At 39.2% G+C, this 14,170-nt stretch overlaps 1 protein-coding gene across 1 annotated transcript in view; it reads right to left on the bottom strand.

Moving 5' to 3' along the window:
- Positions 1-12,717, bottom strand: part of LOC117483631 (dynein heavy chain 9, axonemal-like) — a 116,910-nt gene extending 104,193 nt beyond the window's left edge. The window contains 1 exon segment of the mRNA XM_034132009.1: positions 12,602-12,717. Within this exon segment, the coding sequence (XP_033987900.1) occupies positions 12,602-12,717 (116 nt within the window).
- Between the last annotated feature and the right edge of the window lie 1,453 nt (positions 12,718-14,170).

Genomic DNA, 14,170 nt, shown 5'->3' with positions numbered 1-14,170 from the left:
GACACTGTTTCCTGCAAGATGTTGCGGCAGTACCCCGGTACCGGGGTCTCTCGGGCTTAACAGGTTAATGGAGATGGATGTTGAACGTTTTTGGCACTTCATGCCCTCAAGAGGCATTTTGTTTAATTATTTGTCATTTTTCAAGCTATGCGATGTTTTCCTACGTTTGTCATGAAAAATTATGTCTCAGGAATGTAGGGTTTGGGAATTATGGCAGTTTTAAAAAAATATATGAAGGCAAATTTCAAGATTTCTCACCCTCTAGCTGTGACAGTTAACCTGTTACGCACCATCCGCCCGGTACCGGGCGGATAAACCGTCATTTGCAGGAAACAACGTCTAAGGAATCTTAATATTTAATAAACTATGAATGTTTTATATCCATGTAACGGGAAGAAACTCAGCTAACTGATCTTTTTAATTTTTTTTCTCCAAAAAAACCCCACAATGCTAACACTCAGCCTCTGAATTAGCCACGAGCGAAAAAAATGTAACCTATCTCTGCAACTAAACTCACAATAACTCCCTTATTACTTATCCTAGATGCACAGCCAACCACTCGTTTTGGGTCCCCTGGAGACACAGAATCGTTTGGTGCCCACCTCAACACTCAGTGATAAACATTTGCGACGCTATAAACGAAAGCGTACATCATAACATGTGGAGCTAGGTAGCTAGAAACGCTAACATGGCTTACCTTGGTCAAAACTGGTCTTCAATGGCATTAAAACAATAAAAAAACGATGCTGCAGTTAATCCATGGGTTAATCCTATGTGTCTGTGTACTCTTTGAAATGATTTCTGATAATCCATAAGCAATAAAACTGCTTTTTCGTTTCCAAATGTCAGAGCGAGAAATCGGTCCACTCTGATGCAAAATTACATGCGCGCAGCCCCCACCTTTTCTCTTCACAACGTGTGTGTGTGGGGGCCTCCCCCTTCGATTGTATTGGCTCTAACGGTCAGAAAGAGGTGTCAACCATCAAAATCGAGCAAGGGGGGCCAGAGATATGGAAAAAAAAACATGTTCACCCAAATCACCTCAGAGGTGGGGTGGTTTTGGCTAAACCTCTCTAAAAAGGTCAAATGTCACTTGTTTTGCATCAATCTTGATACAGGGTACTTATTATATGTTGTATTTTGGATTCCTAAAGCTTTTAGTCTACTAACCCATCATCCAAGGGTAGTTTTCACTATAAGTAAAAAAGAATTTTTGGACGGACACTATAATTTACAGTTTTTTACTATGTAAAATCTGAATTTTCTTTAAAATAAAAAACATCTATATTGATTCTGACACTTTTACATCCAACTCACAGATGTAACCTTGCTTTGATAAAAAGAAATTATTCATATAACCCTTTTAGAAGTTAAGTTGTAGTCATTTGTTTTGGGCATGTCATTTTCGAGCCTGAAACATGAAAAACAGGCTTGGTGCTTAACAGGTTAATGTTAAAATCTGACGAAAGCCTCTTTAACAAGATCTGAACAATGTTTAATATCTCTAAAAGTAAGAATCAGATTTAAAAGTTGTGTTACACGAATAATGTCAGAAAGATGTGTAACATTTTAAAGTTGGAATGAGGTTTCTGAGTGAAAGTATGAATGAACAGTTAGCAGTTGAAGTCGCATGAAGATTGTTCAAGTCTGAAGATTTTCTCCATTGACTTCAATGGTTAAAAATGTGATGAATTATGGGATGTATCTCTAGAATTATGAAAGTTATGAATGATAAAAGTAATAGCCATCGTTTCCTGACCGAGCTGAACGTTTTGATGTTTGAACGGAGTTTCTGCGATGTTGAATCAACCTGGTCTCACCAGAATGCGTGACTCCACCACGACTCCTTAACACCGCAGTGCGTGGTGGAGTCACGAACTTTGCTACATTTACGTGTCGGCACCACGCAAACAACCCCAATTTAAAGTGAATGAGGCTCCTTTGTCGTGGTGCACACACGCATTTCTACAACGTCCCGCAGTGAGCTTTTATTCTATAAAACGTTTTTAAATTTTTTTGTCATAGGTGACCGGAAAGGACGAGGACACAGGAGGAAGAAATTGAAAGACCACGCTCTTGAATAAAGATAGGGAATAACCTCCATAATACTGCATCACCCTTTAAAAATAAAAAACCTTTCTACTTGGATAAACATGTGGCGTTATGATAAAGCCTTTCCCTTTACTGTCCTCACGCTGTTTAGCTTCAGATCGTTTCACCTTTCTTGGGAGAAAGGGATTCCAAGGGCTTGCTCTTTTATTTAATTATGACAGCGTGCATTACCACCACCCCCCACAGGCTCACCCCGCCTCACAAAGAGTGGATCTCTGGATATTCCCCTTGATGGAAAGGATAATGTGCCAATCTGATACAGAGGGAGTTTAATCCTGAGCCATCACTACATAGACCAGACCAGTTCCACCTGACTGTCAGTAGATTACTAGATTACTAGATTAAATGTTTTTATTTAGTGGGAATGCTGATACAGCATTCCAACTATATGTTCTTCTATGGACAAAATTATTATTATTCCGCCGGAATTTTGCACCTCTTCTCCTCCTGCATTCAACACAACCTGGTCTCACCAGAATGCGTGACTCCACCACGACACCGCAGTGCGTGGTGGAGTCACGAACTTTGCTACATTTACGTGTCTGCACCACGCAAACAACCCCAATGTAAAGTGAATGAGGCTCCTTTGTCGTGGTGCACACACGCATTTCTACAACGTCCCGCAGTGAGCTTTTATTCTATAAAACGTTTTTAAAATCTACTTTATAGCTTGTAGTAACTCACGGGAGGCTTCTTTTATTTTATTTGTATTCATAATAATTTTTATTTTTCGTCAGAATGTATTATGGTGCATTATTTACCAATTTTTGTTCTCAAAAAACAGTGCATTGTGTGTAATACAACTGTGATTTTTATTAAATTAGTTAGTTTTTAAGGAAGGCCAGAGCTTCAGCTGAGTCAAATAGATTGTTCCCTTTAGTTAATGTTATTTAAAAGATAATTATATTCCTATTTGATCATGTCCCCTTTATTGTATTACGGACGCAGAGAGCAATGTGAGCGTCCATTCCCATTGGATAACGGAGGATTTTACACCCGGAAATAAGTATTCTCCTTACTGTCGATTGATTTTACAGTGATATCTGCACTACTCATCGACTCAAAAACACCAGATTATCCTTGTTAATTACACAACATTGATTGGTTTAAATTGTGTACAATGCTTTTGTAATTTTCCCCTTCGATTCGGAGAAACAAATATGTGTTCAGAGTTTAGGATGGCCGAAGACACTACACTACCCAGAATCCTCAGCTATTGTTCCGCTTTGCCTCAAGCTCTGTGATTGGTTGACCTCCAACTGCATTCCATATGGAAAAAAAACGTTTCGTAAAAGATAAAATCATACTTTATTCAGCAGTGCTTGCTTTACTCTTTGAAAGTCATCACATGAATGCATTGTAATAAATGGTTTGGCTGCATTAAACATTACACATCTGTCGTAGTTCTTTATTTATCTACAGAGATCGGGCCTCAGAATAGACCGGAAACTATTCTTTTACCGTTCTGTTTTAATTTCACAATAAAGTTAGTAGTAATAATTTGTTTTGATATTATTGTTTTTTATTAACTACCAGACCGCTGGGTCTTGTTAAGACCATCTTTTCTGTGTTGCTGTGGGTACACTACCCAGAATCCTCAGCTATGGGACTACACCATGTGCTTAGAACGTGTCCTATTTTTACTCCACTACATTTATTTTAGTTACTTTACAGATTTGGATTAATGATATGAAATATAAACAACCCTTAAATCAGACTTTAGTTACACCTGAGTAAAATTCAGTGAAGGTGATTGTCAAGTGCCAACAATCAGGCGAGATATTTGGTAGTGGGTGCTTGAGAAGACTAAATATTTATCTGCAGATCCCTATAAAGTATATTCATTACTCGTTATTCTCTACTAATAGTTCATTAAAAACTGTATATAATGGCTATTTTGCACATCCCTTTCAAGATTTCAAGATGTTCTAAGGTTTATTGACATATCATATACACAACTACGGTGTAGTTATGCAATGAATGAAAAACTTGGGTCACAGGTTCCTCAACAGTGCATTACAAGACATCTATCGATATCTGTGTACCTCCACCATTAAACATATTCTGCACATTTCTTATACTATCTACATACATCTTATAAGAGTATAATTAATATGTATAATATCAGTTAAAATAAGTGCTTCAACATAGTTAACATTGCAGGAAAGTTGATTGTCAAGTTCCAAAACAAACCATGCAATATATTAGACGTTAAGTACTTTGTCAGGCTTAATATCTGTACCCCAAAGCTTTTTTCTTATTTAAAAGAAGACCTTAACCTAAAGTATTCTTTAATGTTTAAATAAAGCCTTATTAGTTTGTCTGTTTTGCACATCCTCCTATCAGGCACTAAACTGTTTTATTGTAGAGATCACTTACAGTATCTTCTTGATATTTTCTATTCTATATTATTTATAATTGACCTTCCACTTTCCCACTATATTAAGAGTATGTACTCTTAATATTTAAATGTTTTCATCAAATATAACACATTCAAAATGCTTTACAAAAATGAAAGACATTAAGAAAAAGGCATTTTAAAACAGTCATTAAAAAGCAACACAATCTACCTGCATTGCAATTACTCTAAACGTGTAATAACGTGCTTTAACCAGTAGGAGGTGCGGGTTAAAAAGCTGTCAAGTTTACAGTGTTAACAAAATAAAATATACTGCTGTTTCTGGTTTAGTTTACGACGGATATATTCTGTTATTGTTTTGATATTTGTAACACAAAAGCGATGTAAAAAACCCACAGCAACACAGAAAAGATGGTCTTAACATGACCCAGCGGTCTGGTAGTTAATAAAAAACAATAATATCAAAACAAATTATTACTACTAACTTTATTGTGAAATTAAAACAGAACGGTAAAAGAATAGTTTCCGGTCTATTCTGAGGCCCGATCTCTGTAGATAAATAAAGAACTACGACAGATGTGTAATGTTTAATGCAGCCAAACCATTTATTACAATGCATTCATGTGATGACTTTCAAAGAGTAAAGCAAGCACTGCTGAATAAAGTATGATTTTATCTTTTACGAAACGTTTTTTTTCCATATGGAATGCAGTTGGAGGTCAACCAATCACAGAGCTTGAGGCAAAGCGGAACAATAGCTGAGGATTCTGGGTAGTGTAGTGTCTTCGGCCATCCTAAACTCTGAACACATATTTGTTTCTCCGAATCGAAGGGGAAAATTACAAAAGCATTGTACACAATTTAAACCAATCAATGTTGTGTAATTAACAAGGATAATCTGGTGTTTTTGAGTCGATGAGTAGTGCAGATATCACTGTAAAATCAATCGACAGTAAGGAGAATACTTATTTCCGGGTGTAAAATCCTCCGTTATCCAATGGGAATGGACGCTCACATTGCTCTCTGCGTCCGTAATACAATAAAGGGGACATGATCAAATAGGAATATAATTATCTTTTAAATAACATTAACTAAAGGGAACAATCTATTTGACTCTGGCCTTCCTTAAAAACTAACTCATTTAATAAAAATCACAGTTGTATTACACACAATGCACTGTTTTTTGAGAACAAAAATTGGTAAATAATGCACCATAATACATTCTGACGAAAAATAAAAATTATTATGAATACAAATAAAATAAAAGAAGCCTCCCGTGAGTTACTACAAGCTATAAAGTAGATTTTAAAAACGTTTTATAGAATAAAAGCTCACTGCGGGACGTTGTAGAAATGCGTGTGTGCACCACGACAAAGGAGCCTCATTCACTTTACATTGGGGTTGTTTGCGTGGTGCAGACACGTAAATGTAGCAAAGTTCGTGACTCCACCACGCACTGCGGTGTTAAGGTGTCGTGATGGAGTCACGCATTCTGGTGAGACCAGGTTGTGTTGAATGCAGGAGGAGAAGAGGTGCAAAGTTCCGGCGGAATAATAATAATTTTGTCCATAGAAGAACATATAGTTGGAATGCTGTATCAGCATTCCCACTAAATAAAAACATTTAATCTAGTAATCTAGTAATCTACTGACAATCAGGTGGAACTGGTCTGGTCTATGTAGTGATGGCTCAGGATTAAACTCCCTCTGTATCAGATTGGCACATTATCCTTTCCATCAAGGGGAATATCCAGAGATCCACTCTTTGTGAGGCGGGGTGAGCCTGTGGGGGGTGGTGGTAATGCACGCTGTCATAATTAAATAAAAGAGCAAGCCCTTGGAATCCCTTTCTCCCAAGAAAGGTGAAACGATCTGAAGCTAAACAGCGTGAGGACAGTAAAGGGAAAGGCTTTATCATAACGCCACATGTTTATCCAAGTAGAAAGGTTTTTTATTTTTAAAGGGTGATGCAGTATTATGGAGGTTATTCCCTATCTTTATTCAAGAGCGTGGTCTTTCAATTTCTTCCTCCTGTGTCCTCGTCCTTTCCGGTCACCTATGACCGCTTTTATACACCCGGTGCAGCTAAACCCCGCCACCAAGTGTCCAAAATAATATTGCAGTATAAATATAAATTAAATAAATTGACACGCCAACTACATCCATAAAATGGCTCCTACACACCGGCCCTTAATTAGCTTAAGTGTGAAACAAAAAACAATGACCAATAAATAAATAAGGAGCTATGTAAAATAAAAATGGTGTGTTCTATGTGTTGGCATTTAATCGTTAATGATTTTTCAGTTTATTTTCTTCTCCCTTATTTTAAGGGTCACCATTCTTTGCTGTACTTTATGTCTCAGCCTCTTGGAGTAGACATATCCTGATTTGCAGTTCTTAGGTTGAAACAGTCGTGTTGCCATCCCGTCCAGCGCTGAGAGAACGCGTGGGTTATATTGTCATCCAACTCCAAGCCTTTTCTTATAGGGCTCATGCATTAATGTGTTTTTCAACTCTGCGGAAAAGTGAGTTTTGTCATCTTTAGCAGTGTTCTTTATTGCAAAGTTTTGGTTCGAAGAATTAGCCTGTTTCATATTACCATCAGGTCTGTCACTTGGATTCAGCCGGTGCCCGGATACCATAACAGCAGAATCGCAGATGAGCTGCTCGGTAACGTGTTTGTTGTTGGGCAACCCGGGATTTTCTTGTCTGAATGGCAAGTCGAGGCTGCAATGTTCATCAGTCATTTTCACAGAGTAATTCCTATTATCCAGGGATTTGACAACTTCTCTGGATATTTTCTCTGTTTTCTTGATGGATCTTTTGCTCGGGTTATTATTGTGTTGGTTGACCTGTAGATCCTCTGTGCTTACAATGGATACTTGATTTACAGCAGCAGCAGGGCAGTCATTCTTATCCCTGATGATGTTGTTTTTTCTCAGTGGACCATAGATGACCCACCCCAGTAGGGTCCTTAGAGCGTATGGTCCATCTCCCTGGCTGTTGACTAGCTCCCAAGGTTCCAGTACCTTGGATGCATTTGTCCCAATGAGTAGATCAATTCCAGAGTTTATGGATTGAATCTTGATGTCTTTCAAGTAAGGCCTTTGTGTCAGGTCCTCTTGAACAGGAATGTTGTGATTGGAAACAGGCATGGTCTTGTGTGTGAACACATCAGGTAGTTGGTTGAAATTGTCTTTGTCCAGACTAGATACTTCCAAACTTGAAATATGATGACTGGTTGCCAGCTTCACTTGGTTTACTGTCCTCAGAAGAATATTTGTCTTCTGTCCTTTAGTGTTCAGCCTTCGCATCAAGCTCTCCGTGCAAAAGGTAGATGAACTTCCAGGGTCCAAAAAGGCAAACGTTTGCAACACTTTGTTCCCCTTGTGGCTCTTTACTTGTACTGGTATGATGGAGAAAATGGGATGATCATCTCCGGCCCCAATATGACCACATATTTGAGGTGATTTAGAATGATGCGCTCGCAGCATGCCCAAAACCGGAAGCCTGCCGGCGGGGGCAATCGGGCTTAAGAGGTTAATAAAGCCGTGGAGGGCGGGAGTTTATAAACCTGGTTAAAGAGTAACTGCCCTTACGGGACACTCTAATAAGTAAAGCGAACGTGCCCGCAAGGAGACGACACTTCACCTGGCCTCCTATTGGTTGAGGGATTTTGAAATGGTTGTTGCACAAGAAATCTGAGAGCAGATATTTGACAGAAGCAGCCTGAGTGTGAGGAGAAGGTTTTAAACTGGAAAACAGGAAATCTGTGCAAGCAGCAATATATCTGAGTGCAAGCGTACAGTTTGAGCAGAAGCAGAGAAAATCTAAGCGCAAGCAGGCGCTATTTGAGTGCGAGGACAGGGTTTGAGAGAAAGAAATACAAAATCTGAACGTGAAATCAATAAATGATGCTCTTAAATTAAAAGACCACGCTCTTGAATAAAGATAGGGAATAACCTCCATACAGTATGCTATTACTATATAAAACGAGGGTGGAGATAATGAGTTCTATGAGAGAGATCAAACTTTCAGTAAGGACGGAGAACATTTTGTGTCTGACTTTCTGCTGTTTCACCTTGAGCTGTCTGCGAACCCGCTCGATGAAGAACTTCCAGCAGTTTTCCCTTGAATCCATCAATCCCAAGCTGCGGACCTCTGGCCTCACGCTGCCAATGATGCCTTCCACCTCGTCGTCTGGGAACAGGTCAAGAATCTCTCCTTGAATGAATAAAATAACCCACATTACCACCGGGAAGAACACCAAGCTTGTGGGAGCTAAAGTTGTGCGAAAGCTCTCCAGAGCGTTCTTATCTTCTGATCTGACACTGAGACTCTTTTATCTGCTGTTGGCAGCAGGGTTCATACAGAGGGTGTATGCTGGTGCAGAGATTTGCTGTAAGTGACGGGGTGGAGGGGGGACATGATACACAATTCAACTAATAAATAATATAAGTTATATTTGGACTACTATTGGCTGTGCATGCTATCATCACAATATTGCAGATCATACTTTACGATTACATTTTAACCTGTTAAGCCCTGAGCCTGTTTTTCAGGTCTCAGGCTCGAAAATGACATTCCCAGAACAAATGACCATATCTTCCCTTCTAAAAGGGTTAAATTAATAATCTTTTTTCTCAAAGTAATGATAAAAGGGTTAGTAGACTAAAAGCTTTAGGAATCCAAAGTACAACATATAATAAGTACCCTGTATCAAGATTGATGCAAAACAAGTGACATTTGACCTTTTTAGAGAGGTTTAGCCAAAACCACCCCACCTCTGAGGTGATTTGGGTGGAAATTGTTTTTTTTTCATATCTCTGGAACCCATTGGTCGATTTTGATGGTTGACACCTCTTTCTGACCGTTAGAGCCAATAGAATCGAAGGGGGAGTCCCCCACACACACTCATTGTGAAACAAAAAGGTGGGGGCTTTGCGCATGTAATTTTGCATTTTGAAGCTACAGTCTAGCTCTGACATCTAGAAATGTAAAATCATGGATTATCCGTCTGTTTGCTCATGGATTATCAGAAATCATTTCAAAGGGACACAGACACATTGGATTAACCTATGGATTAACTTCAGCAGCGTTTTTATCGTTTTAATGCCATTGAAGACCACTTTGGAGAGACTACAGAGCCAAGGTAAAAATGTTAGCATTTTTAGCTACCTAGCGTCACCTGTTTTGATGTCCGTTTTTGCTTATAACGTCGCCATTTCGTATAATTCAGTGATAATGAGGGTACCCATCGATTCTGTGTCACCTCACGATGTGAAACGATGTCATGGATGTAGAGAAAAGATAAACAATAAGGTTTTGTGAGTGATTTTCGGTGCAGTAATCTGTTAGCATTTTTCGCTCGTTGCTAATTCAGAGGCTCAGTGTTAGCATTGTGGGTTTTCTTTAAAAAAAAAAAAAAAATGATCAGTTAGATGAGTTTCTTCCCGTTACATGGATATAAAACATTCATAGTTTATTAAATGAACATGTCCTCAGTCAGTACTCCAGCAGCAGCATTTGTACCCCATGGAAAGTCTTTAGAGACTGGCCTGGATAGCTGGTCTATCCTTCAGCACACTGACACACCTTGTCACTCTTGTGGGCCTCTTATGAAGCTGCTGTATTTTAAATTGGATTATTTCTCTGCTCCTAGTTCATTCCTCTCAGATTCTTCCATCAGTCCCAGTCATTGCATGTCAGTCAATAGAGCTTCGAAAAATGTGTCCAATTCAACAAAATGTTTTTTTGTGAGTGAAGGCCAGAGCTAAATTATAGATGGTTTCAGTGGCGGCTGGTGGAAAATATTTCTGGTGGGGCTGTGGAAATGGTGATCAAACAATACTAGGGGGGTCCGGGGGGATGCTCCCCCGGAATTTTTTTTGAGAAAAGACCCCTTAAATTATGACTTCTGGTGATGTTAGAGGGGGGGGGGGGGGGGAGGGAGGACAATTTGAGGCTTAAAAATATGAGAAGACTGATCAATACCTCCATAACTTCAGTGTGGTTAGCTATGAATCTTCCAAAACTTCCAAACACCTTGTCCTGGACATAGTTTCTACAGCATAAACTGTGCAACAGTACAGTAGGCCCACACAAACTGCAGAACACCGGGGCTTTGGGAACACTGATTTAATTCCCATTTAACCTGTTAAGGGGCTTTTTTCCCCCGTTTTTTTTCTCACGAAACTGTGTCTCAGGGCTTCTTAAAATGTAATAAACTATTCATGTGTCCTACTCAGAGGAAACGCATCTAACTGATTATATGAACCATGTTTACCGAAACAAAACACAAGTCTCACAAGAAGCATCTAAATGAGCCCTGAGCGAAAAAATGCTAACTCACTCTAGGTATAAATCAATCGATATACTTATCGGATATGCACAAATAAGCTTACAAACTGAGATTCCACATATTCTAGAAATATAAGTATCATCACTGAGCGATCAGAACTCGCGACAGGGGAAGCAAATTCAGACATCACACGACGTAGCTTTAGGTAGCAAAACACGGAGATATGCTCACCTTTTGCAGAATAACAATTCTGATCAAAAACGAGAAAAATGCAGCTGAAGGTTAATCCATAGGTTAATCCAATGTGTCTGTCACTTTGAAAAATGATTGATGATCCATAATTCCATTTTTATGTCAAAAACTGAGTTTTCATTAGCTGCTAATGGTAGCTTCCAGAGTGTATGACAGCTTCCTGTTTTGTCTCCTTGGATACGAGTACAAACAACTCACAGACTGCACCGGGCGCTCACGTAGGAGCCCTGTGACCATCAGATTTGACAACGCTGATTGGCTGAAATTATGTTTCGGCGGCATAGTTTAAAGATAGCAACAGTTGGCTTCTGCTGCACTTGCTGCCCTCTCGTCTGGGCGCTGTGCATAGCGCCCAGACGAGAGGGAGTAATGATACACGGGCAAAGCCAGGCAGGAAACATGTGACTTATCAGTAACTTTAGACATCGTAACACAATTTTAAACGAGATTTTATTGTAGATTATACATTTTACTGATACCAATTATATAATATTTACCTTGTTTATTAAAAATAAAAATAAAAAATATATTTTTTAAATATATATATATTTTTTTTTTTTTTTTTTTTTAATGTGGGAAGAGGGGGGGCGGCGCCCCTAGCGCCCCTATGGGCCGGCCGCCACTGGATGGTTTGATTGTGTAATTACAAGGTGAGAGAAAAGAAATCCACATCCTCCTATGAAACCTATTTTATTTCCTTTTCCATGTTATACTTATATACTTACTTGTATTACAACATTTGCATGTTGAACATGTAGTTCAACATGCAAATGTATTTTATTGTATTTCCTCAAGGAAATACAATAAAATAAATGGATTCATAATTTTTTTTAATTGATACAAATGTATACATTAATAATGTTGTGTGCAAACATTTCAAATTTAAATACAAAAGGAAAAAAAGTTTACTTTTGAAATTATTTCTCACAAAAACCTTTCTAAATTATAGTAAATTATTAAAAAAGGTTTAGTCTATATATGTTTTTCTGCCTAAAATAGTTGAAATTGAAAGTAAACTATATCAAACACCACATCCATGGCAATTAACCCATTTTTGCCCACTATTTAAATTGACTTTGGTTGAAGTTAATAACAATATTGGGTAACACTTTATATTAAGGTACACACATTAACCATCAACTAGTTACACTTATTAATGCCTTATTCTGCATGACCATATTCTACAAGTAATAGGCCATTAGTTGAGAGTTTTTCCTCAATACATACTGCACATTTATATATTTGTAAAATTTGTACTGAAGGTTAGACAGGAAACCGGGTACAGGAAGTAGGAGAAAGTGAACTGAATAGCATGGCAGTAGACATCCATGAGTAGACTGCTACTAATTTTCCCTTTGCAACCTGAAGAGTAAAAGGTCAAGTCCGTCAGAAAGCAATGACTGTAAGTGTAAGCCTTACACTTACACTGTAAGGATTAGTAACATGTATTGTGTTTATGTGATGACATTTGGACCTTTAATGCTGCTGGATCATTACATTTTTGTAGAGTGAAGTAAAACCTAACCTCTGCATTTCCCCCCCCCGTTCAGTCCCAGGGGTTTTAGACCGTCCACTCACATGTGAGCCATGGCGTCCTCAAACAGCACCAGGTTCAGTTTGGCATTGACCTGGTTGTAACCGTCCAGCAGCTGCAGCAGGGTGAGATGCAGGCTGCTCCACGACCCTGCAGACATGTACTTTTTTTGTATCCTAATTATGTCATCCCGTCACTTGTAATCTGTTTCTCTTTTACACCTCCTCTCAGTGCAGCTTTCTCTAAAGGCTTCCTGTTGGCATGTGAAACATGCTGTATACTGTTTACACAGGGAGCCCACTCTGAATAATATATTCTGGAGTGGTTAGTATCATTATCTCTGCCCTCTCTGTGTGTGTGTGTGTGTATGTGTGTGTGTGTGTGTGTGTGTGTGTGTGTGTGTGTGTATGTGTGTATGTGTGTATGTGTGTGTGTGTGTGTGTGTGTGTGTGTGTGTGTGTGTGTGTGTGTCAGGTTCGTCACTGTGGCATGACTTGTGTGCATGTGATAGAGCTGAGAGGGCATTGAGGGGAGCAGTGAACAGAAAACCATTAAAATGTTTTCCAATTTGCGGGGCTGACAGTGCAGACCCTGACAGCCGGACCCCCACAACACACTGATTAATATTCTGTCCAGCCCTCTCCTCGCCCTCCTCCTCCTAGCATTCCTTTTTCTCCTGGCTGTTTTAACACTAATGTCCAGGTTCAGACACAGAGAAGGCAGCTTAATGATTTCCCCTTTACACCCCCACAAGGAGGGGAACAGGGTGCAGTCACTGTGGCTAAATCAATGGATATTGAGCGGGCAGGCTGTTAGAAGGTGTGTCAGAAAATAATGGCAGGACTTTCTTTTTTAATCTGCCTGTCTCAGAAGTTTTGCTGCATGTGGAGATGTTCATTGGGCATACAATACAAACTAGAGAATGCAATTTCTGAAGAAATTGCTAGTGGGAATGCTTTATGCTGAAAAGCTGACGCTAAACTGCTATGCTGAAATGTAATGTGTAAGAAGAAAGTGAAGAATTTAGATTGAAATGATACATGAACACTGGGGGCTTGAATGTGTGATGAGTGAAGAAAAGAAAGTAAAAAGGCTTGGAAAAGCAGCAGAATATTTGAACTGCAAACTTTTGAACTAACTTGATGGTGAATGATCTGTCACCATGGCAACAGCATTTGATGACACCCCATAATACGCGTAGATGCGTTGATGGCTGCATCGTTACCAAACCTGTGAAGTTTGGGGCCGTTTGGAGCATTTTCACTGAAGTTATGAGAAAACCGTGTTTCATGGCGAGCCTTGTGTTACCATGGCAACGGCATTTGAAGAAATCTCAAAACTCTCACTTAGATGTCGTCACGGCTGGACTGTTAACACACATGTGAAGTTTGAGCACTTTTTGAACATTTTCATAGGAGTTAATGTATAGCGACATCGTCTTTTATGGCGAGGGATGCGTTTCCATGGAAACGGCATATGATGACTCCCCATAATTGACGTAGAGCTGTTGAGGGCAGGACCATTAACCATTATCTGAAGTCTGCTGCTCTGAGCATGTCAGTTGGAGTTATGACATCATCGTGTTCCATGACACAGGTGTTTATATTTGAGCT

The sequence above is a fragment of the Trematomus bernacchii genome, unplaced genomic scaffold, assembly GCF_902827165.1.
Source record: "Trematomus bernacchii unplaced genomic scaffold, fTreBer1.1, whole genome shotgun sequence".
Lineage (NCBI taxonomy): Eukaryota > Metazoa > Chordata > Actinopteri > Perciformes > Nototheniidae > Trematomus > Trematomus bernacchii.
This window is presented reverse-complemented; position numbering and strand designations above follow the sequence as displayed.